This window comes from Petaurus breviceps, unplaced genomic scaffold (assembly GCF_028583685.1).
Source record: "Petaurus breviceps papuanus isolate PSGF00001 unplaced genomic scaffold, PetGlider_PUasm1.0 90731, whole genome shotgun sequence".
NCBI classification, from domain to species: Eukaryota; Metazoa; Chordata; class Mammalia; order Diprotodontia; family Petauridae; genus Petaurus; species Petaurus breviceps.
In genome coordinates, this window is record NW_027187325.1 from 10,098,465 (window position 1) to 10,120,571 (window position 22,107).

Sequence of the window (22,107 nt, forward strand, 5' to 3'; positions counted from 1 at the left end):
AAGATTCACATTTTCATATCATACTTGATACCCATCATTCACTCTACAGTTAAATCTTGTTTCTAAATACAAATTATCTCTTACATATATTTCATCCTCTCTACCTTCAAAGTCACCAAACCAAGTTCAGGCTCTTACTAGCTTTCATCTACACTACTGTGATAGACTCCTGTCTAGTATCCCTACCTTTAGCCTCTTCCCATTCCAAGACATGAGCTATGCAGGTAGAAAAGAGATTTTGTAGTTTGTTCTTATTTTGTTTTATTTTAATTCAATGTCCTGTCTTTATTTTTTTTCCTCTTTTTTTTTTAATTTTTTAGTTTACATCATTCATTTCTGCAAGATTTTGAGTTACAAATTTTCTTCCCATTTTTCCTCTACCTACCATCCGAAAACAGTCATCCCACTGAATATACCCTCCCCCAATCTGCTCTCTCCCATATCTTCCTCTGTCCCCCATGACTTTCCAGTAGGGCATGGTGGATCTCTATGCCCCAGTGCCTGTATATCTTATTGCCCAGTTACACGTAAAATAATAATAAATATATATATATATATATATATTTAAACATTTGATTTTAAAACATTGAATTCCAGATTCTTTCCCTTCCTCTCTCATCACACTCTTACTGGGAAGATAAGCAATTCAATATAGGTTGTACATGTGTAGCTATGCAAAACATTTCCATTGTGGATATACTGTGAAAGACTGACTATATTTCCCTCCATCCTATCCCACCCCCACTTGTTCTGGGAACTCTGGAACCTGGCTATAACATTCCTAGGACTTTTCTTTTTGGGATCTTTTTCAGGAGGTGATCGGTGGATTCTTTCAACCTCTATTTTGCACTCTGGTTCTAAAACATCAGGGCAATTTTCCTTGAGAATTTCTTGGAGGATGATTTCTAGGTTCTTTTTTGATCATGGCTTTCAGGCAGTCCAATAATTTTTAAATTATCTCTCCTGGATCTATTTTCCAGGTTTTTCCAATGAGATATTTCACACTGACATCTATTTTTTCATTTGTTTGGATCTGTTTAACAGTATCTTGATTTCTCATAAAGTCACTAGCTTCCATTTGCTTCAATCTTAATTTTGAAGGAATGATTCTCTTCAGTGAGCATTTGAGATTCTTTTTCATTTTGGCAAATTCAGCTTTTTAAGGCATTTTTCTCCTCATTGCCTTTTTGAGCCTCTTTTGCCATTTAAGTTAGTCTATTTTTTAAGGTATTATTTTCTTTAGTCAGGTTGTTGACTCTCATTTCATAATTTTCTTGCATCATTCTCATTTCTCTTCCCAATTTTTCCTCCACTTCTCTTACTTGGTTTTCAAAATACTTCTTAAGCTCCTCCATGGCCTGTAACCAGCTTGTATTTTTCTTGCAAGCTTTTGGTGCAGGAGTTCTGACTTCACAGTCTTCCTCCTGTTCCATGCTTTGATCCTTTTTGTCCCCAAAATAGGAGTCCAATGTTGGATTCCTCTGTTTGCTTTGCTTCCCTCATTTACTCATGTTGCCACTCAATTACTTGATTTTGGGGCTTTCTGGCACAGTAGTGCTCTGCTACCAGAGAGGGGAGCTTTGTCCCAAATTGCTGGGCTTTTCTCAGCTGCCAAAAGTATTAGTGCGGTGCCCTCTCTTAAGCCTCCACATGCTCCGGCAAGCTGGTCACACACCCCAGGACCTCCACTCCAGATCCAAGCAGGTTAAAGCAAGAGAGATTACCCCTCAGACTAGTCACTTGGTCCCCCTACAGGCTTCAGGCCAGTAGCTCAAGCTGCCATGTGGTGGCAGCTGCATGACTGCTGCACCTCAGCCGCTTCTTGCCCTGGGCGCTAAAGCCACGACACTCCGAATTCTCTCTCACTTTGTCCTTAGCATCTATGGACTGATAATTCTGGAAACCGCCACAGCAGCTGGTGAAGTCCCTCAAGCCGGTGTCTGGTCAGGCTGCCCTGGGGCTAAGACCTCTGGCTCACATGGGCCTGGGGTCAGCTTCCAGAGTGTGCACTGGCTGCTCCCTGCTGGCCTACTGGACTGTCCTCGGTGGGAGGTTAGCTTCTCTGTGTCATTTTGTGGGTTCTGTAGCTCCAAAGTTTATTCAGAGTCACCTTTTACATGAATTGGAGAAGGTGAGAGCCAGAGCCCTGAGAAACTTCTGTTTCTACTCTGCCATCTTGACTCTGCCCAAGAGTAAATCACTCTTGATTATAAACCTTCATTTTCTGTCTTTACCAAGATGTTTTCTCTCTTACCTATAGTGGGTATTACTCCTGAGTGGGGTTCCTAGTTATCTGAAGTCTTCTGATTACTTGCAGCATTTTTTTTCTCTGCTATTTGGAAGCTTAGAAATTTGACTGAAATAAATGAGTGTTTTTAGTGTAGAGGTTCTATTAAGAGGTTATCAGCACATTTTTTTCTATTTTCATTTTACTCTTTAACTCTAATAGTCTGTGGGCAATCTTCTCTTTTGATTTCTTAGTGTCCAACCTTTTTTAAGCCATGGTTTTTCAGGGAGTCTAAAGATTCTTAAACAATCTCTCCTAAACTTCTTTTCCAGGTCTGTTGTTGTTTTGTGATAGTATATTTTCTTTTATTCTTTATGTTTATTTGCATATATATTTTCTATCTATATATATTCTTTATATCTATATATCTTATTGTATCAGGGGACAACTGAGTTCTATTTGCTCCGTTGTATTTCTCAGGGAGCTCACAAATTGGTTATGACTATATACCTAAAGTTCCAGCAGGTCAACAAATATTTATTAAGCACCAGGTTTGTATCCAGTATCAGGGACATAAAGAAAGGCAAAAATACAGTCTATGCTCTCAAGGAATTCATATTCTAATGTGGGAAACAACATTCAAATAACATACACACATGAGAAATATTGCATACGTGGAAGGAATTTTCAGAGAAAGAAGCACTCACTGATAGGGAGGGAGAAGAACCTGTTAAAGGTCTGCTTCAGAGAATGGTATCTGAATCAAGTCTTCTTAAAAAATAGATTTTTTACTGATTGGATTTGTTTTTACATACCTTAGATTTCCTCTTTAAAACAACCTTGAGTTAATGCTCAGCAGTATATTCTGGTTCAAAAGGTATAGGCATCTTAGTGTTTTTATTTGTGTAATTCCAAATAGCTGAGTTGAATTTTCAAGGAGGAGAGGTGAGGAGGGAGAATATTATAGGCACAGGTGATTATGAAAGCATAGTCAGGAGATGGAGTGCTGTACAGAAGCAACTTTCAAGTAGGACAGCAGAGCTAGGTTCTAAAATGTATCAAGAAATCAAGCGTAGTTGGTGTTTTCATTAGTTTACTCATTTCTTACCTAGCCTTAATCACTGAATGGGCATTGCCTCAGTCAAACTGAGACCTAGGAAAAGACCTTAGTTTAAAAAGGCTAAGATATCCCATTACATCTGGGCCATCTTCAGCCATCCCGATCTTTATCTTGCCACTGGACCCAGATGGCTCTGAGGGAGAAAATGAGGCCGGTAACCTTGCACAGGCTTCCCTCCCTTACGTCCAGTTCACTCGCAAAGTTATGACATCACCTTCCTGATGTCATGGTGCTCTTCGAGAGCAAAGGACAAACAACAATAGTTTACTCATATTATCAGCTTTTTCATTGCATCAAGGAAAGAATATGCCCTCTAAAGCATATAGTTTAGATGCTGCCATCCTGGGGGAAGAGGGAGTGGGATGACATTTATTCTAGTCTCTGACTCCAACTCTGGCTTTGATCTCCATTTCCTGGTGGTCCACTGTGCACTCAGGCCAAAAACCATAGTCATTTTCTTTATATTCCCCAAACAGGACTAAGTTCCGTCTGATGCTGTTACTTAGAAAAATGCCTGGTAGATATTAGACATCAATATTCTCAGAATCTCATATTCTCATCCCCTCTGGATGGGTACCCAGGTCTCCTGATGTTCTTTGTGCTGGCCTCCCTGGCACATTTCCATTTGATCACCCACACAAAGTCTTTAGGCTGGTGTTGCTGCTTATACTGGCACAATTATTTAGCACAAACCTAAGATCTTTAGGTCCGTTTCCCAGTGCTTACCCTGACTCTGTTGATAGGTTCCACCAACTTCTGACCATCACTTATGCAACTTTGGACTAGATGGAGGAACTAATTTGTTTTTTCTTCAATTTTCTTTATCACTGCTCTGATACCTTTTTCAGATATTGGCTACAACATGAGTGGGAAAGCTATATTCATCACTGATGTTCCATTGTTATCTTAATTTGGATTCATTCTAACCATATTCTTCACTGTCATCATGGGACCCAATCCCTTGGCTCCTCGATTCTACTTGTCCTTCACTAATGTTTTGACATTACTTTTTTGACTTCAGTCTTGGCTCTAAGGCTGACTGATTCTACTAGACGTTCCATTTCCAAGTTATATAGGCACTCTAAGCCACTTTCTTTTTCCTTCTCATACTAGCATCTTGGACTATACCCTTAGGACGCTGGGTTTTTATAGGTGAGTTTCTGTCTTGTCTTAACTGGAATTGAGCCCCCGCGTCACTTCCTGGACATGTCCAAACCGTGCTATTCCCTTCTCCTTCTAGCTCCTGTCTTCCTCCACTAAAATACAACTTCCTGACTTGTTTGCTTGCTTGTTTTTGTATCCCAAGTTTAACACAGTGCTTAGTACATGCTTAATAAATCCTTTTTCATTCATTTTCATTCTAATACGCTTCAGGGCATAAATAGGGTTTGACTTATCTTGAGGTAACTTTTTTGGTCTAATATAGCTACTAAAAAAGCCCTCATCTGACATTAACTTATGGCAATTAATTACTCAGCAATTCATTTCTAAAAAAAGAAAATTAAGTATTTGTTTTTGGCTACGAGATTGTGAATTTCATAAGAGCATTGATGATATATGTATTTTTTAAAATCTTCACCAAGTACTAAATGAAGTATTTGTAATGGTAACAGAATTTGAAGATCTTCCCTGCCCCTTAATAAGCCTAAGGGAATCTGAAGACCTTCCCTGCTTTGGAAAAATACTCTGCCCTTTAATAGGCTGAATGTGGTCACAAGGAGCCTGTCATGGGAGGAAGTAAGTGCTGAAGGGTAGAGTGGAGCCCAACAGGAGAAGCTTGCTTAGAGGAGGTTTGTTTTTCAGGAACATCCAAACCTTGTTACTTTGTGATCAGGAAGTGGGTCACGAGGGTTGTGATGTCTCTGACCCCAGAGAAGGCTATATATACTTCTGAGGTGAGGTTTTGCTTTGGGGCTCACTTTGGGAAGAATTGTGTAATTTGGCCAGATGAGACTCTGGGCAGTTGTTGAGCCCATGGGGCTTTGAAAGACCAGATGTTGGAGCTTCTCTCTCTGGTAACTAACTGTAGGTATGTGATGGTCAGACAGCTAGAAGCCCTGTCTGTTGAACTGTGTTATTTTCTGTCTGTATTTTTTGTCTGCTTGTATCTTCTGTCTGTATTTTCTCTGAAGTTCAGGGTGCTGACTCTTCCTCGTGAACTAGGTAAATGACATATGTTTGATTAAAGTGGTTGTTACCCCTTTTGAGTTGCTTTCCTTTAAAAAAGCAGATCTTATCTAAGAACCTGTGCTAGCAGCCATCTTGGGTATGCTAAGGGTGCTTGCTGATACAGTATTCTAAACCTAGTAGGTACTTAATGTGTATTTGATGAATTATTAAGTAAATCATTGCAAAAGACAGGAAGATAATATCAATTTGCATTTATTTGTACGATACTTTAAAGGTAGCAGAAATACTTTACAAACATTATCAACATAGATCCTCACAACACACCTGAGAGGTCAAAGGATGAAAGGAGAGACTTAGAACTATACTAGGTTAGACATCTAGTCTAATTCTTTTATATGATTTATTTTTTATTTAATATTTTTGCTTTTTTGGAGGGCAATTGGGGTGAAGTGACTTGTCCAAAGTCACACAGCTAGTAAGTATGTTAAGTATCGGAGGCTGGATTTGAACTCAGGTTCTACTGACTACAGGGCCTGTGATTTGTGCCACCTAGCTGCCCCCCTATTTTTCATTTTAAAAATGTATTTAAGTTCAGGAATCCATAATCATCTCTATAAGGAAGATACAGGGAGGAAATTGAACTTATTACCACATCTAAAGTTTAAAAACAACAACAACAAAAATCAAACATATGTGAGTAGTATTAATCTAGGTATTGGTAGATAATCTTTTTTTTTTTTTCAAATGCTTTATTAACTTCTGATTTACATCATTAATTTCCACCAGATTTTGAGTTACAAATTTTCACCCTGTTTTTCCCCTACCCACCACTGCAGAATAGCAGTCCCACAGGCTATCCCCTCCTCCAATCTGCTCTCTCCCATAACTTATCCCATACTCCCTTAGACATTTTCAGTAGGGCATGGTGGATCTCTATGCCCCAGTGCCTGTATATCTTCTTTCCCAATTACATGTAAGATAGTATTAATCATAATGTGTTTGTGTGTGTGTGTGTGTGTGTGTGTATGATTTTAAACATTTGATTTTAAAACTTTGAATTCCAGATTCATTCCCTTCCTCCCTTGTCACCCACCCTTACTGGGAAGATAAGCAGTTCAGTATAGGTTGTACATGTGTAGCTAATGCAAAACATTAACATAGTAGATATATTGTAAAAGACTGACTATATTTCCCTCCCTCCCATCCCACCACCCACTTGTTCTATTCTCTACTTTGATTGTGTCCCTTTTCAAAAGTGAGTGCTTCCAACTTCCCTCCCCCCCTAGCCTGCCCTCTCTTCCATCATCCCCCCTCTCATCCTCTTCACCCTACACTCCTGTAGGGTGAGATACCCTATTTAGTGTGTATTTTGTTCCCTCCCCGAGCCAAATTCAGTGAGAATAAAGTTGACTCATACCCTTTTGCCTTCCTATTCTTCCCCTTCATTGCAACCCTTTTCCCTTGCCTCTTCTTTATGAGATAGTTTACCCCATTCTGTCTCTCTCCATCTCCTCTCATTATATTCCTCTCTCACCTCTTAATTTCCCCTTTTAAGTATCAACCCTTCCTATTAAATTGGTCCTGTGTCCTCTATCTATGTATACCTGTAAGCATATATACACACATTCTATATGTATTCATATGCCTGTATGATATAGACATATATATATATATTCCATTCAACTATTTTCATACTGAGAAAAGTTTCATCAGTTATCGTTTTTCCATGCAGGAATGTTAATAGTTCAACTTTCATCAGTGGCTTATGATTTCTTTTCCCTGTTTACCTTCTCAAGCTTCTCTTGCTTCTTGTATCTGGATGTCAAATTTTCTATTCAACTCTGGTTTTTTCATTAAGAATGATTGAAAGTCCTCTATTCCACTGAATGACCATATTTTCCCCTGAAACATGATGCTCAGTTTTGCTGGGTAGGTGATTCTTGGTTTTAATCCCAGCTCCTTTGATCACCGGAATATCACATTCCAACCCCTTTGATCCCTCAGTGTAGAAGCTGCCAGATCCTGTGTTATCCTGAATGTGTTTCCATAATATTCAAATTGTTTCTTCCTGGCTGCTCATAATATTCTCTCCTTGTTCTGGGAATTCCAGAACCTGGCTATAATATTCCTAGGAGTTTTCTTTTGGGGATCTTTTTCAGGAGGTGATCAGTGGATTCTTCCAACCTCTATTTTGCCTTCTGGTTCTAAAACATCAGGGCAATTTTCCTCGAGAATTTCTTGGAGGATGATTTCTAGGTTCTTTCCCTGATCATGGCTTTCAGGTAGACCAATAATTTTTAAGTTATCTCTCCTGGATCTATTTTCCAGGTCAGTGGTTTTTCCCATGAGATATTTCACACTGCCTTCTTTCATTTGTTTGGATCTGTTTAACATCATCTTGATTTCTCTTAAAGTCACTAGCTTCTCTTTGCTCCAATCTAAATCCGAGGGAAAGATTCAACTCATTGAGCTTTTGAGATTTTCCATCTGGGAAATTCGACTTTCCAAGGCATTCTTCTCCTCATTGCCTTTTTGAGCCTCTTTTGCCATTTGAGTTATTAGTCTGTTTTTTAAGGTGTCATTTTCCTCAGTCAGGATGTTGACTCTCATTTCGTAATTTTCTTGCATCGTTCTCATTTCTCTTCCCAATTTTTCTTCCACTTCTCTTATCTGCTTCTTAAGGTCCTCTATGGCCTGTAACCAGCCCATATTTTCCTTTGAAGCTTTTAGTGCAGGAATTCTGACTTCATTCTCTTCCTCCTGTTCCATGCTTTGATCCTTTTTGTCCCCAAAATAGGAGTCTGATGTTGGAGTCTTCTGTTTGTTTTGTTTCCTTTGTCGGGTCATGTCGCCCCTCAGTCACTTGACCCCTGGGCTATTTGCCACAGTAGGACTCTGCCACCAGAGAGGGGACCTTTTGTCCCAAATGCTAGGGTTTTCTCAGCTGCTGAGGGTAATAGTTGGGTGCCCTCTTTGAAGCCTCCACATGCTCTGGCAAGCTGGTCATGAACCCCAGGATCTCCACCCTAGACTGCAATCCAGATCCAAGCAGGTTAAAGCAAGAGCGATTACCCCTCAGACTGGTGGCTTGGTCCCCCTACAGTATGCAGGCCAGGAGCTGAAGCTGCCACATGGAGCTGGCTATGCTGGGCATCTCAGTGGCTTCTCTCCCTGGGGGCAGAAGCCGACGGACTCCCCACTACTGGTCCCAAAGTCCATACTGCACTGACCTCTCACTTTGTCCTCAGCATCTTTGTGTTGATAAATCTGGAAATGGCCACAGCTGCTGCTGATCTGGAATCTCTCTAGCCAGCAGCTGGTCAGGCCCACCCTGGGGCTAAAACCTTTGGCTCATAGGGGCCTGCCATCGGCTCCCAGAGCATTGTGCTGGCTGATTCCTGCCGGCCTGCCGGGGTGTCCTCAGTGGGAGGTTAGCTTCTCTGTGTCATTTTGTGGGTTCTGCAGCTCCAAAGTTTGTTCAGAGTTCCCTTTTTATATGGATTGGGGAAGGTGGAAGCCGGAGCCGGGCGGAGGTCCTGATTCTACTCTGCCCCCAGTAGATATTCTTAATATTCACATATATTACTGCCTACCAATCTATCTTGCCTTCTTTTTCACCCCCATTTCCAAGTAAAAAATCCTCCCTTATAATACATATGTATAGTCAAGAAAAACACATCAAGATATTGGCCATGTATGAGAATGTATGAAACCATCATCAGCTTTTTAAAGTCAGGATAGATGTTTTTGCTTTAATCAATATTCTTAGATCTTTCAGAGATGTTTCCCTTCACATTATTTTGGTCAAAGTGTAATTTGCTATTGTAGTTCTGGTTACTTCACTCTGTTTCAGTTCATACAAATCTTTTCATATTTTTCTGAACTTATCACAGTACATTTTTTTTACTGCACAATAATATTGCATTGTAATCATATATCATAATTTGTTCAGACATTCTGTAACTGATAAATATCTATTATTTCCAGTTCTCTGTCACAAAAAACCTCAACAAAACAAAAACGGTTGCTAAAATATTCTTGAACATGTAAGGTGCATTTCCTTCTGTCTCTGACCTCCTAGCACTACATGCCTAATTGCAGTTTTCGTAGATCAAAGGATATATACTTGTTAGTGACTTTTTACTTAAATTACCAAACTGTTTTCCAGAATCAATTCTGGAATCAATTCCCAGCTTTACCAACAGTATACTAGTGTGCCTATCCTCTCACCTCCTCTGTGACAATTATTACTTTCTTTTCCCCCCTTTAAATCATCTTTGCTTGTCTGATGTGAGATGAAACCGCATACCAAAACCCTAATTTTAAAGATAAGGAAATTGAGGCCTAGGGATGCTGAGTGACTTGTTCAAGGTCATGTACTGAAATATGCACAAACAGGTTCACAGAAATGAATAACTTTCCTGTGGTTATTCGACTAGAAAGAATGGTGGCAGTAGAATTTCCACCTAGATATTTTCTGACCTGAAGACCAGCACTCTTTCTTTTATGCCACTTTGATCTATCTACTGGTTGAAATAGAAAATTAATACATTAAGGGGAAACATTATGTTCTTTTAAAACTCATACTCTGATGCAGTAATAATGAGCCATGCCACCTATAAGGATAGAATTGACCTAACATAATGCAGAGTTGGCCTGTTCTTTGAGTTTTCCTATTATTATCCATAAAACATAGGGCACAGACTAACTGACCTTCTAGATGCGTTACATGATTCTAATTCTTACTGATACCTTTTAGCACAAAGTCCTTTCGCAGCTGTAATAAAAATTCGATTTCTTATTCTCAACCTACCTGCATTAAAGGCAAGATATACAGGACTGAGTTTCTTTGGAGAAGAGACCCATCTAAGAACTGAGTGAAAACAAGTGATCTGAATAGAGGAGGGCAAAGAAACCGATGCTATCGTCATATTAATGCTCTTTTACAATAACCATGTAGATGTAACAATTTATGTCCCTGAGTGGGAAAGTAACCTCTTTATTTAAGGAATGTTACACAGTAACAGGCTCGTTAGGAAAACTATGAACTGGAACCATATCAGAAAAAGGAAAAGGGGTTTTTTTTTGGGTGGAGAATCAAAATCTCATACCAATCCAATTATTATAACTAAAATTCAATTTTTATTTTTAGTGGTCAGCATGTATGAGGCAGGTAACATTTAAAAAATATTTGACTTTAACAATGTAGTTATTCCCTCTATTGGTAATGAATGCAATCCATTCACATCCTTTCATTCTGAGTTATCTTTGTCTATGTCCTCGGATAACAGATAAAGCTAGAAGGAAAGTTAAGCAGTCTTCTAGTTCAAATTGCTCATTATACAGATGAGAAAGATGAAGTCTAGAGAGAGGTTAAAAGGACTTGCCTAAAGTGACAAAGGTAGCAAGTGGCAAAGGCAAGATTCAGACCAAGATCTTTTGATTTCAAATATTTTCAATTGCACTCTCCTGCTCCTCCTATATTCTCTACCCCTTATAATCAATTACTTCATTACAAAGATGGATCTGTCATGAAAAAATCCTTTGTGAAAATCTGTTCATGTTTTTTCATATTTTCATGCCCAGGACATGGGTACATAAATGTCATATAAAGATTTTTATAAGGGAAAGAAAAACATATGAGTTGAGAGATACTGATGTATTCTAAGCCATTTTTGGGGGGTATTAATATAACCTATGAATTCAAATGAATTTGTATTAAAAACTGATGTGGTCTTTGGTTTCTGTAACTTTGAATGGAAAGGAAATCAAGTATTTGCTGGTTAAGTTGATTTCTGAGCTCTCCTCGGTTAATTCTTGAGAGTAATGGTAACAATCAAGATTGCCATATATATGACTTATTCTATTTCCTATTTATAGGAATATCAACACCGCTTATTTGAGTAGTTCAGGTTAAAGCAATGAACTTTTCTAATTGTTTTCCTAGTTAAAGTTGACTTTTGCTTTACCTAGACAACAGTCTAACAATAAACAAGTAGTTGATTTTGATAGTCCTTCCACAACAATCCACTGTTTCTTTTCTATTAACATATAATCGAATTAATTTTGTGTGTGATGTCATTCATCATTGCCATGTCTAGCACCTTCCAACTCTTTCTGGAAAAACATATTTATGGTGTATAGATGTGAGGCTTCTGAGTAGTCTATAAATATTCAGCCTCTTAAATTTCTCCAATGAGCCATACTTTCCAGTTCTTCATAGATCACAGATTTACAGCAAAAAGGCACCCAGGAGGTAATCTAGACTAACCTCTTCACTTTAAAAATGTGGAAATTAAGGCTTAGACTGGGAAAGACCTCGCCAAATGTCATAGATGCTGTAAATGGGACTGTCAGGATCTGAACCCAAGTCCTCTGACTCTAAAGCTAGTGTACTTTCTAACCTATGTCGCCTTCCATATGTTCACTTCCCCATTAAAGGTAAGAAGTACACTTGATTTGGTTTGAAGAATTTTGTCAAATTCTATACATAATTTCTGTCCTTTATCACCTGCAACAGATATTAGCTCACAAACTGGAATTTTCTTGTCAATGTTTCCTTTGGTTTATTCTCGTTACAAGGATGGCCAAGTGTCCCATAAAAATATTGTTTGTTTTTTGCCTCTGAGTACACAATGAAACCAACATGTCAAATTTCTTGGTTTATGTCTCCGAGGAAAAATCTGTGAGCAATTCTTGCATTTACTACTACATATGTGTAATTTCCCTTTTCTATCTCCTGCCCAGTTTCTGTTTTTCATGAGAATATCAATGCTGGTATAGATTTCCCACTCACCCCCAAATTATGTCAGTACTTTGGTCATCATATTTAGATTATCAACAGTAAATCTTTATAGATGGTCAAATAACTGTCAATCTTAGCACCCTCTTGTCATTTTTAAGGACTTTTTGTTTTTTTAATCTAATTTGTAATTTCATTAGTATAAGGTGCACCCAATAAGGTTCAGCTATCTTTAAAGACACATAAGTAATAAATATCACGTCCTAATAGGAATCTTATCTGAAGTCACATATACTAAATTCCTCTCTAAAAATATATATCATAATTTCTATGTTAATTTGACAAGATAAGATTAGTACTTACCAACTCTTTCCTAAGTTGAATAAAAAACTGCTTGCATTTAAATGAAATTTTTACAATCTTCAACCTATAAAAAAACAAAATCAAATTGTAGTATTCAAGACATATATGCCAAAAAATGATTAAAATAGGAAAAGAATAGATTTATTCCATAACAGTAACCACAGAAAAGAATCATTTCTATTCACAATTGATACATTTTTTACAAAATATTGTTTAGGGGGCAGTCAGGTAGCTCAGCTAGTAAGAGCACCGGCTCCAGTGTCGGGATGACCTGGGGATCGAATCCAGGCTCAGACACTTATTAGCACCCACCCAGAAACACCTTGCCATGTAACCTTAAGCAAGTTACTTAACCCCAATTGCTTAGGGGCGGCCAGGTGGCTCAGTGAGTAAGAGCACCGGCTCCAGTGTCGGGATGACCTGGATCAAAATCCAAGCTCAGATACTCAGCACCACACCCAGAAATAACTGGCCGTGTAACCTTGAGCAAGTTACTTAACCCCTATTGCTTAAAAAAAAAAAATAACAAATAAATTCAATAGGAGTCAATAACAGTGTAGTGCTTTTTGCAACCAAAAAGAATCTATCTCAAATTTAGTTTACATTAAGAGGCAGAGTGTCAGATACACCTGTACACTCAAGGACTTTATAACAGTTTCATTTTTTTTTTTACTCTGGTCAAGCTTTATTAGGAATATTTTGTAACTACGGGTACCACATTTTGGAGGGATGCAGACAAACTGGAATATATCCAGAAAGAGGATGCCATAATGATGAGGGGGCTTGGAGAGAGCGTCTTATGAGAATCAATGTAAGGAACTAGGGATGTTAGGCCTGGAGAAGAAAAAGACTTAGGGAAGGATATGTTAGTTGTCTTCAAGTATTTAAAAAACTTATGTGAAAGAGAGATTAGACTTATTCTACTTGAAAAAATTTTCAACAATCAGAGCCACCCAAAAATATTATGGGTTGCTCTGATATGTAGTGAATTCCTTTTCAACAGTCCTTCAAGATGAGATGAGTATCTGCTAGGGACGCAGTAGAAGGAATTCCTACTTAGGTATGAGTTGAAATAGACAACCTCTGAGGTCCCTTCTGAACTTGGTGAGTCTGTGAATGTGATCTTCCTAGTCCCTGATAGCAGCAAATATATATGTATGTATGTATATGTGTGTGTGTGTGTGTGTGTGTATATATATGTATATAGATATATAATATAGTTAGATGCACACACACATATAAGACTAAGATTAATCATTTTTAATGGTGGTGTATTGAATTCACTGAATATAATCACAGGATAGCAGGAAAAATCTATAAAAGTGGAGTTTTGAAAAATTAGTCTATTTAAAGGAAAAATAAATGATTAAAAGGCATCTACAATAGGCTAGACTGAATAAAAGAAGCAGACTCAATGAACACTTCAACATTGTAGACATGTTAAAAACTAAAAACGTGGTTAAACACAAGTTTTAACTGACAAGTAAGATCCCAATACTGGACAAAAAAAATTAGAGGCGATTTTTTGGAAATCCAACAAACATTAGAAACAAATGTCAAAAAAAAAGGCAATAACAGAATTTCTTACCATGGAAAGGTGTTCATTCGTACCCTGTTCTTGTAAATTAGTATTCCTCCTGACATTACGCCAATCATAATTTCATTATTACTTTGATCCTTTAAAAAAAGAATATGAAATATCACAGAAAGGAAATAGTAGGCTTTAATTACAGGATCAAATTTTATTTAATTTGAAAATGCTATTTTAAAGAGCAGTACAAAAGAAATTACATATATTAATTATGGTCTAACAATTTGCTTCTATATATTTTGCCTAAGTAATACAGAAGGAACTAAAATAGCAAATGCAATTGCAGAAAAATAAAGTTATTTTTAATACTTAAAACTTAAATTCCTGTTTGTAAAACTCCAAGATCAAAAGTTATATGATGGGGCAGCCAGGTGGCTCAGCAAGTAAGAGCACCGGCCCCAGTGTCGGGATGACCTGGGGATCGAATCCTGGGCTCAGATACTTAGCACCACACCCAGAAATAACTGTCCGTGTAACCTTGAGCAAGTTAGTTAACCCCGATTGCTTAAAAAAAAAAAAAAGTTATATGACTTTGGGATTACTCAAAATGGGGTTAACTAGGGTTAATAGCTTGGTATTGAAAGGTAACCCCAGAGATCAAAGAACTGATCAATACTGATACTATAGCCTCCTAACGAATGGTGAGGGAACACCTGAACTAAGCATTTCCTTCACCAACCAGTGCATCCTCTCTTCCTACCCCGATTACATGGCTCAATTGTACAGCACAGAGGATGAAGAAAAATATCTCTCTCCAAAATTCTGAATGACCTGAAAACAGTTATGACTCAAAATATACATTAACCCGATGATACTTTGCAAAATTTATCTCTACATTAGAAAAGTCTTATGGAAAAAAATAAAAGAGAGAAAAAAAATGCCACAATCTGTATTCTAAGTCCATCAGTTCTCTCTTTGGAGGCAGAGAGCATTTTTCTTCATGAGTCCTTTGGAACTTGGGTGGATTATTGTATTGATCAGAATTACTAAGTCTTTCAGAGTCATTAACTTTATAATATTGCTGTTGCTATGTAAATTATTCTGCTGGTTCTTTCCAATTTACTTTGTATCAGGTCATAAAAATCTTCCCAGGTTTTTCCAAATCTATTCCTTTCATCATCTGACAGCGTAATAGTATCTCATCAAATTCATATACCATATCTTGTTCAGCCATTCACCAATTAATGAAGATTCCTTTAATTTCCAATTTTTTTGCCACCACAAAAAGAGGTGCTATAAATATTTTTTGCACTTGAGTCTTTTCCCTTTTTCTTTGATCTCTTTGGGGCATACGCCTAGTGGTGGTGGTATTACTGAGTATTCCAAGCCCTTCAATCCCTTAACGTAGAAGCTGCTAGGTCTTGTGTTATCCTGATTGTGTTTTCACAATACTCAAATTGTTTCTTCCTGACTGCAAAGCAGTATTTTCTCCTTGACCTGGGAACTCTGGAATTTGGCTATAATATTCCTAGGAGTTTTCTTTTTGGGATCTTTTTCAAGAGGCAATTGGTGAATTCTTCCAATTTCTATTTTGCCCTCTGGATCTAGAATATCAGTGCAATTTTGCTTGATAATTTCTTGAAAGATGGTGTTTAGGCTTTTTTTTTGATCATGGATTTCAGGTAGTCCAGTAATTTTTAAATTATCTCTCCTGGATCTATTTTCCAGTCAGTGGTTTTTCCAATGAGATATTTCACATTGCCTTCTATTCTTTCATTTGTTTGGATCTGTTTTATAGTGTCTTTATTTCTCATAAAGTCATTAGCTTCCATTTATTCCAATCTATTGTTTAATGAATTATTCTCTTCAGTGAGTTCTTGAAATTCTTTTTCCATCTAGCAAATTCGACTTTTTAAGGCATTCTTTTCCTCACTGGCTTTTTGGGCCTCTTTTGCCATTTGAGTTAGTCTATTTTTTAAGGTGATATTTTCTTCAATCAGGCTACTGACTTGCTTTTCTTGCATCATTCTCATTTCTCTTCCCAATTTTTCCTCCATTTCTCTTACTTGGCTTTCAAAATCCTTCTTGAGCTCTTCCATGGCCTGTAACCTATTCATATTTTTCTTGGGAGCTTTTGATGTAAGAGTTCTGACTTCATTGTCTTCTTCCTGTTCCATGCTCTGATCCTTTCTGTCCCTGAAAAAGGAATCTATGATAGGATTATGTTTCCTCTGCTTGCTCATGTTGCAAGTCAATTACTTGACTTTTGAGCTCTTTGCCACGGTAGAAGTCTGCTTTCGGAATGCAGAGAGCTGTGTCCCAAATCGCTGGGGTTTTTGAAGTTGTTGGAGCAATTAGGAGAGTGCCCTCTTTGCAGCCCCCACAGGCTCTGGCACCTGGCTACACACCCTGGGAGCTCCACCCAAGACTGCAATCCAGATCCAAGCAGGTCAAAGCAAGAGCAATTACCCTCTGAATGATCGCTTGGTCCCCCTACAATCTTCAGGCCAAGAGCTCCTGAGGCAGCCACACACTCTGCCGCTTCTCAGCCTGGGGGCAGGAGGCAGACGCCTGTTCCAACAGAGTTCCACACTGACCTTTTGCATTTATGGGTTGAGAAGTCTGGAAACAACCACAGCTGCTGGTGCTTCACTCTCCTGAAGTCTGCTCTGGCCACTGCTGGTTGGGGCTGCCCTGGGGCCCAAACTGCTCATACGGAGCTGGGCTCGGCTCCCAGCTTGGTGGGATAGACCCTTCCTGCTGGGCTGCTTTCAGCAGGAGATTTGTTTCTCTCTGTCACTTTGTGGGTTCTGTAGCTCTAAAATTTGTTTAGAGTCATTTTTTACACGTACTGGAGGAAGTAGAAGCTGGAGCCACAGGGAAGTCCTGTTTCTACCGGTATTACTGAGTAAAGGATTTGTATACTTTGGTAGCTTTTTGGACACAGTTCCATATTGTTCTCTGAAAGGTCAGACCACTTCACAACTCTACCAACGGTGCATGAGGGTATTCATTTTTCCACATTCCCTCCAGCATTTGTCATTTTCCTTTTTCTGTCATCTTATCCAATCTTCTGTCATCTTTTTTATTTTTTTAAAGCAATTGGGGTTAAGTAACTTGCTCAAGGTTACACGGCCAGGTGTTTCAATCTTCTGTCATCTTAACCAATCCAATTAAGTGGTACCTTGAATTGTTTTAATATGTATTTATTAGTTCTTTAAAGCATTTTTATATGACCAGTGATATTGTTTATTTCTTTTGAAAATTACCTATTCATATTCTTTTGAAGATTTATTAGTTGTCTGTTATTCTTATAAATTTGGCTCAGTTCCCCATATAGATGAGAAATGAGACCTCTATCAGAGAAACTTGCTATAAAATTTCCTCTCCAGTTTCTTCTAATTTTGGCTGCATTAGTTTTGTTTGTGTAAAAACTTTTTAACTTTATGCAAGCAAAATTGTCCATTTTTACCTATGCTTGCATAAAGACTGACTATCCTACAGGGAATCTTTTTTAAAAATTAAATTAAATGTTATCTTTCCCATTAGCTATGTCCGCCCAAAAAAGGCAAGAAAAAGAAAAATATGTTTCATTATGTACCTTGAATCTTTCGGTTATCCATCTGGAGATGGATAGTTTGTTTCATGAGGTTCCCCCAGAATCATCTTCTCTATCTTTAATTTTCAAGCTCTCCTTAAGTACTAGTTCCTTCCTTATTACCTAAAAAACAGGTCAAATCTTCTCCTTTCTTAAAAGAAAATATCACTTGACCAGACTATCCCCTAGAATTATGATCCTGTATCCCTCTTTGCTTTCTCAGCCAAACAGGAAGCAAAGCTGGCAGGGAAGTCAGGGGTTGGGTTCGGGATGAGGAGGAAGAAAAGATGAAGAAAAGGAAGGAGGAAACAAAGGGGAAAACATTTTGTTAAGCAACTACTATGAGCCAAGCACTGTGCTAAGTGCTTAACAAATATTCTCTCATTTGATCCTCACAGCCTTCTGGCAGGTAGGCGCTATTATTAACACCACTTTATAGCTGAGGAAACTGAAGCAGAAGTTTGACTTGCTCAGTTACACCAGTAGTACATGTTTGATGCTAAATTTGAACTCCTGTCTTCCTGATACCAGGCTAGTACTTTATCCACTGTGCTACCCTGTTACTTCCCAGTATATTTATTTTATTTTTTATAAAAATATATAATTATTGCTTCCACTGCCTCGGCACTCACTTTCTGTAACTCTTTGCAATCTGGTTTCCAATATCCTCTGTCACGCGATTCTCTCCAACCTTATCTAAGGCCTCTTAACTGCCATATTCAAAGGTCACTTCTCAAACCTTCATGCTCCTCAGTCTCTCTGCCATAGCCGACATTACCAACTCTGTTCTGTATAATACTTCTTCTCCAGGCTTTCTTAATATTGCTCCCTCCTGGTTCTTCTAAGTGCTGGACCCCATTTCTCAAGTCTCAATCTAAGAGCTCAGGTGCACGTCCGTCCCAAGGCCAATCCGAATTCATTATATTATTAGTTCTCTTCCTCCTCCATTACTATGTATCGTGTGCCTATTTATTTGTGCTCCTGTGGTCCCCTCCCAAGAGAATATAAGCTCCTTCAAGTCTCCTAAGGTCTCTGTGTACCTAACATAAATACTCGCTGAATGAAAAAATGCTAGAGAGTTTAAAGTTTATTTGATTCTCTCTTTGATACATATAATAGCACAGTAGAATCATTCTTAGACAACAAAAGCATTATGTAAGCTAAAACTTTATCAAGTTTCATTAACATTTTATCTTCCATGGCAAACATTATTTTTCTGAAATAAAAATAAAACTAAACATAGCGAAAGAGAGTAATTTTGTTTTTAATGAGCTAATCAATTTATACTTAACCTAGGTACATTTGAGTTTGAGAAACTCACTGTTTTGAGTGAGTTTGCATATTGGACATTTTTTGAGAAACTTTCTCAAGTTCATCAAGTCAAACAATCACTGGGTATTTATTAAGCCACTACTATGTTCCAAGTGCTGAGGATGTATGTATGACGAATGAAATGCACAATGAGCTTATATATTAATAGAGAAACAAATCAATATTTATAGTATAAACATGAAGTTTATATATACACACATAAAGTAGTTTTTAAATAAAGTACAATGGGAGGAAAGGCACTATCAGTTGGGGAATCAGGAAACGCTTCATGCAACAAATGATGTATGATTTGTAACAGAGGGATGCTATGAGGCAGAAGGAGGCAGGGAATACATTCCAGGCAAGATCATGGCCAGTGCAAAAGCACAGAGGTGTGAGATAGACTGTCATGAGGGAAGTCAATTAGGTTGGGTTGCAGAATTCAGGATATGGAATAATATCCAATGCATTAATATCCAAGGTAGGCTGGGGCCAAATTGTGTGGGGATTTAAAAGTGAAATACAGGAGTTTTATATTTTATCCTATAAGCAATAGAAAGCCAATGGAATTGATTAAGAAGGCTTGTCACATGGTCAGATACATTTTAAGGAAAATTCCTTTGGGAGAAGTGTGCAACATGTCCTGGAGTAGGAGAATCCCAGTTGGGAGACTGTTACAATGAAGTAGGTGAAAGGGGATGAGGGACATAACTAAGGTGGTCCCCATGGAGAGGAGAGAGAAAGGGTTGAAAGAGAGATGCTGTGAAGTCGATATGGCAAGATATGGCAATTTACCGCATATATGGAGTGTAGAAGAGTAAGGAGTTGAGAACAATCCAAGATTATGGACCTGAGACACTGGAAGGAGAGTAGAACCTTTGAAAGAAACAGAAAAGTTTGGAAGAGGGGAGGGATAATGAGGTCAGTTTTACTCATGCTGAATTTCAGACATCTCTGGAGACATCCAGTTTGAAATGTCCAATATGCAATTAGCAATCTGCGAAAGAAGCACAGGGAAGGGAATGGGGCTGAGAGTCTTCTACACAGAGATGATAGTTAAACGGATGAGAGCAAATGACAGTGTAGGAGAAGAGAAGAGGGCTTATGACAAAACCGCAATTAGGCTGGTGATGTGGCTAAGCCAGAATAAGAAAGAAAAGGAGTAGTCAGACAGGCAGCAAGTAAAGCAGAGAGTGCAGTGTCATGGAAACCTAGAAAATAAAAGGTACAGAACAGAGACTGATTCACGATGACTAAGAAGAAGACAGTGATAAAGATTAGTAACATCTCTGTTTATCAGGGGGAATTATACTCCCTTAGGTGTTAGCCTTCCTGCTTACCTGATGACAACACTGGAGAGAAAGAGATGGCACCATTTCTTCACCTCTACTTTTAAAACCCTCAGTTTCCTTCATCTTCGAGTGTTATGTTCTAAATGAAGCTTTCCTGCTTGCACCTGGGTGCTAGTGCCTTCTCCCTACTTCTCCTCTAGCTGGAGGGCAAGTGCCTTGGGACAGGTATTACCCCAGGTTTTTTGTTTTACTGTATCCCTAGAGCCTTTTGTATTTCCTGGCAATATATTTAAGTGTTTAACCAATGCCTTTTGACTGATTAAAGGAAGGCAAGGATTCTGAGAGGTGGAAATGTATTTATAAACTCTGAAGAATTACAAGCTATTATTTTCTATGAATTACTATTTCAACCACCCAGATTTTTACTTTTTTTGTAATGAATACAGTAAAACTTTATTACCTATACTTATTTACTTTTCATATTTGCTGAAACCAAGACAACTTTCTCTTTGAATATTCATTTTTACCATATCTACACTGTTGCTACTGACTTCCTTATCTTGGTGACTGACTATGATCTCATTTTTGGAATTTCTTTCACCATGTCCTTTTCATATTTAAGTTACTCAATTCACTGATATCACCTTTCTTCAGGTTGACTGGATAAGTTTTTGAATGACTGGTTCAGATTTAACTTTCACATTAAAATCTAAGTCTCTCACTCTGAAATTTAATCTCCTTTGATCTGATTTAGATGAAAATAAATCATATTATACACCATGATAACATTTCTAAAATGTGTTTTATAAAATCATTTTATATTTCCTCATCCTAAACAATAAAAAAATAATGTACTTCATAAATAAGCAAGAAATTTAGGGGTATCACTCAAGTTACAAATTCAAACCCAACATATGACTATATATGACTTCTGTTCTCTTAAAGATCCAAAAATATTTTATGAAAACTGCTGAGGTCTATAACAATGATTATTTAATTGCCTTAACTCAGGGCAGCTATTTGGAATTCAGAGGATTTCCCAAATAAAAACCTTTTTAAAAGTATACTTCTAACCTTACTTTTGATTTTTATTACAATAAAAAGTATACAATTTCTAGTCATACAAATATTAACCTTCAATCTCAACAAATTCTTAAGAGTTGGTTAAAAACAAGAGAATATGATTAAAGGAAAATTAGATAGCCCCACATGAAAGATCCATGATTTTATCACTGTGTAATTCTCTTACCAACACAGATTTCAACCCCTGTACTCCTTGCCTCTAGGTGATTGCTGCTCATGCTCTCCCATAAATATTTCATGCCACTTCTATTCCTCATCCTACACCCTGTAGGCACCTTTCTGCTACTCCTTAGATTATCTGTAATTTTAAGTCCTTTGATATCAGATACATATTATCAATAGAAGACTATTGTAGAGGGAGTATAACATCAGTGATGTATTTGACGTCTGGAGACTTAAGATCTATTCCTAGTTTTTATACTTACTAGCTGTGTGACTCTTATTCTACTGGTGGTAAAGAGCTGGACTCTTGCCAGCTTCCCCATTTCCATTTAGTTTGATCTCCTTCTTCTAACTCCATTCCAATTCTAGCTGTCAAGCTGTAGTGTTTGTCCAAGATTACACAAACCAATGGACTAATTTGAAGGTCAAGTTACAAATCTTGGCAGGATACAATTTTCATCCATTTAGTTTTTCTCTACAACCATCTCTTTCATTTGACCACAAGTATTACAAAGGAACATTTGTAGGAATTCCAAGGAATTAGTTTG

The 22,107-nt window shown here is 37.8% G+C and overlaps 1 protein-coding gene across 6 annotated transcripts in view; it reads right to left on the bottom strand.

Moving 5' to 3' along the window:
• Nucleotides 1-22,107, bottom strand: part of PTPN4 (protein tyrosine phosphatase non-receptor type 4) — a 225,042-nt gene that overhangs the window by 70,315 nt on the left and 132,620 nt on the right. For all 6 annotated transcript variants that reach the window (XM_069066917.1, XM_069066916.1, XM_069066920.1 and 3 more), the window contains 2 exons: nucleotides 14,171-14,259; nucleotides 12,583-12,646 (listed from right to left, as the gene is read on the bottom strand). In XM_069066917.1, the coding sequence (XP_068923018.1) occupies nucleotides 12,583-12,646; nucleotides 14,171-14,259 (153 nt within the window). The remainder of the gene's footprint in view (nucleotides 1-12,582; nucleotides 12,647-14,170; nucleotides 14,260-22,107) is intronic.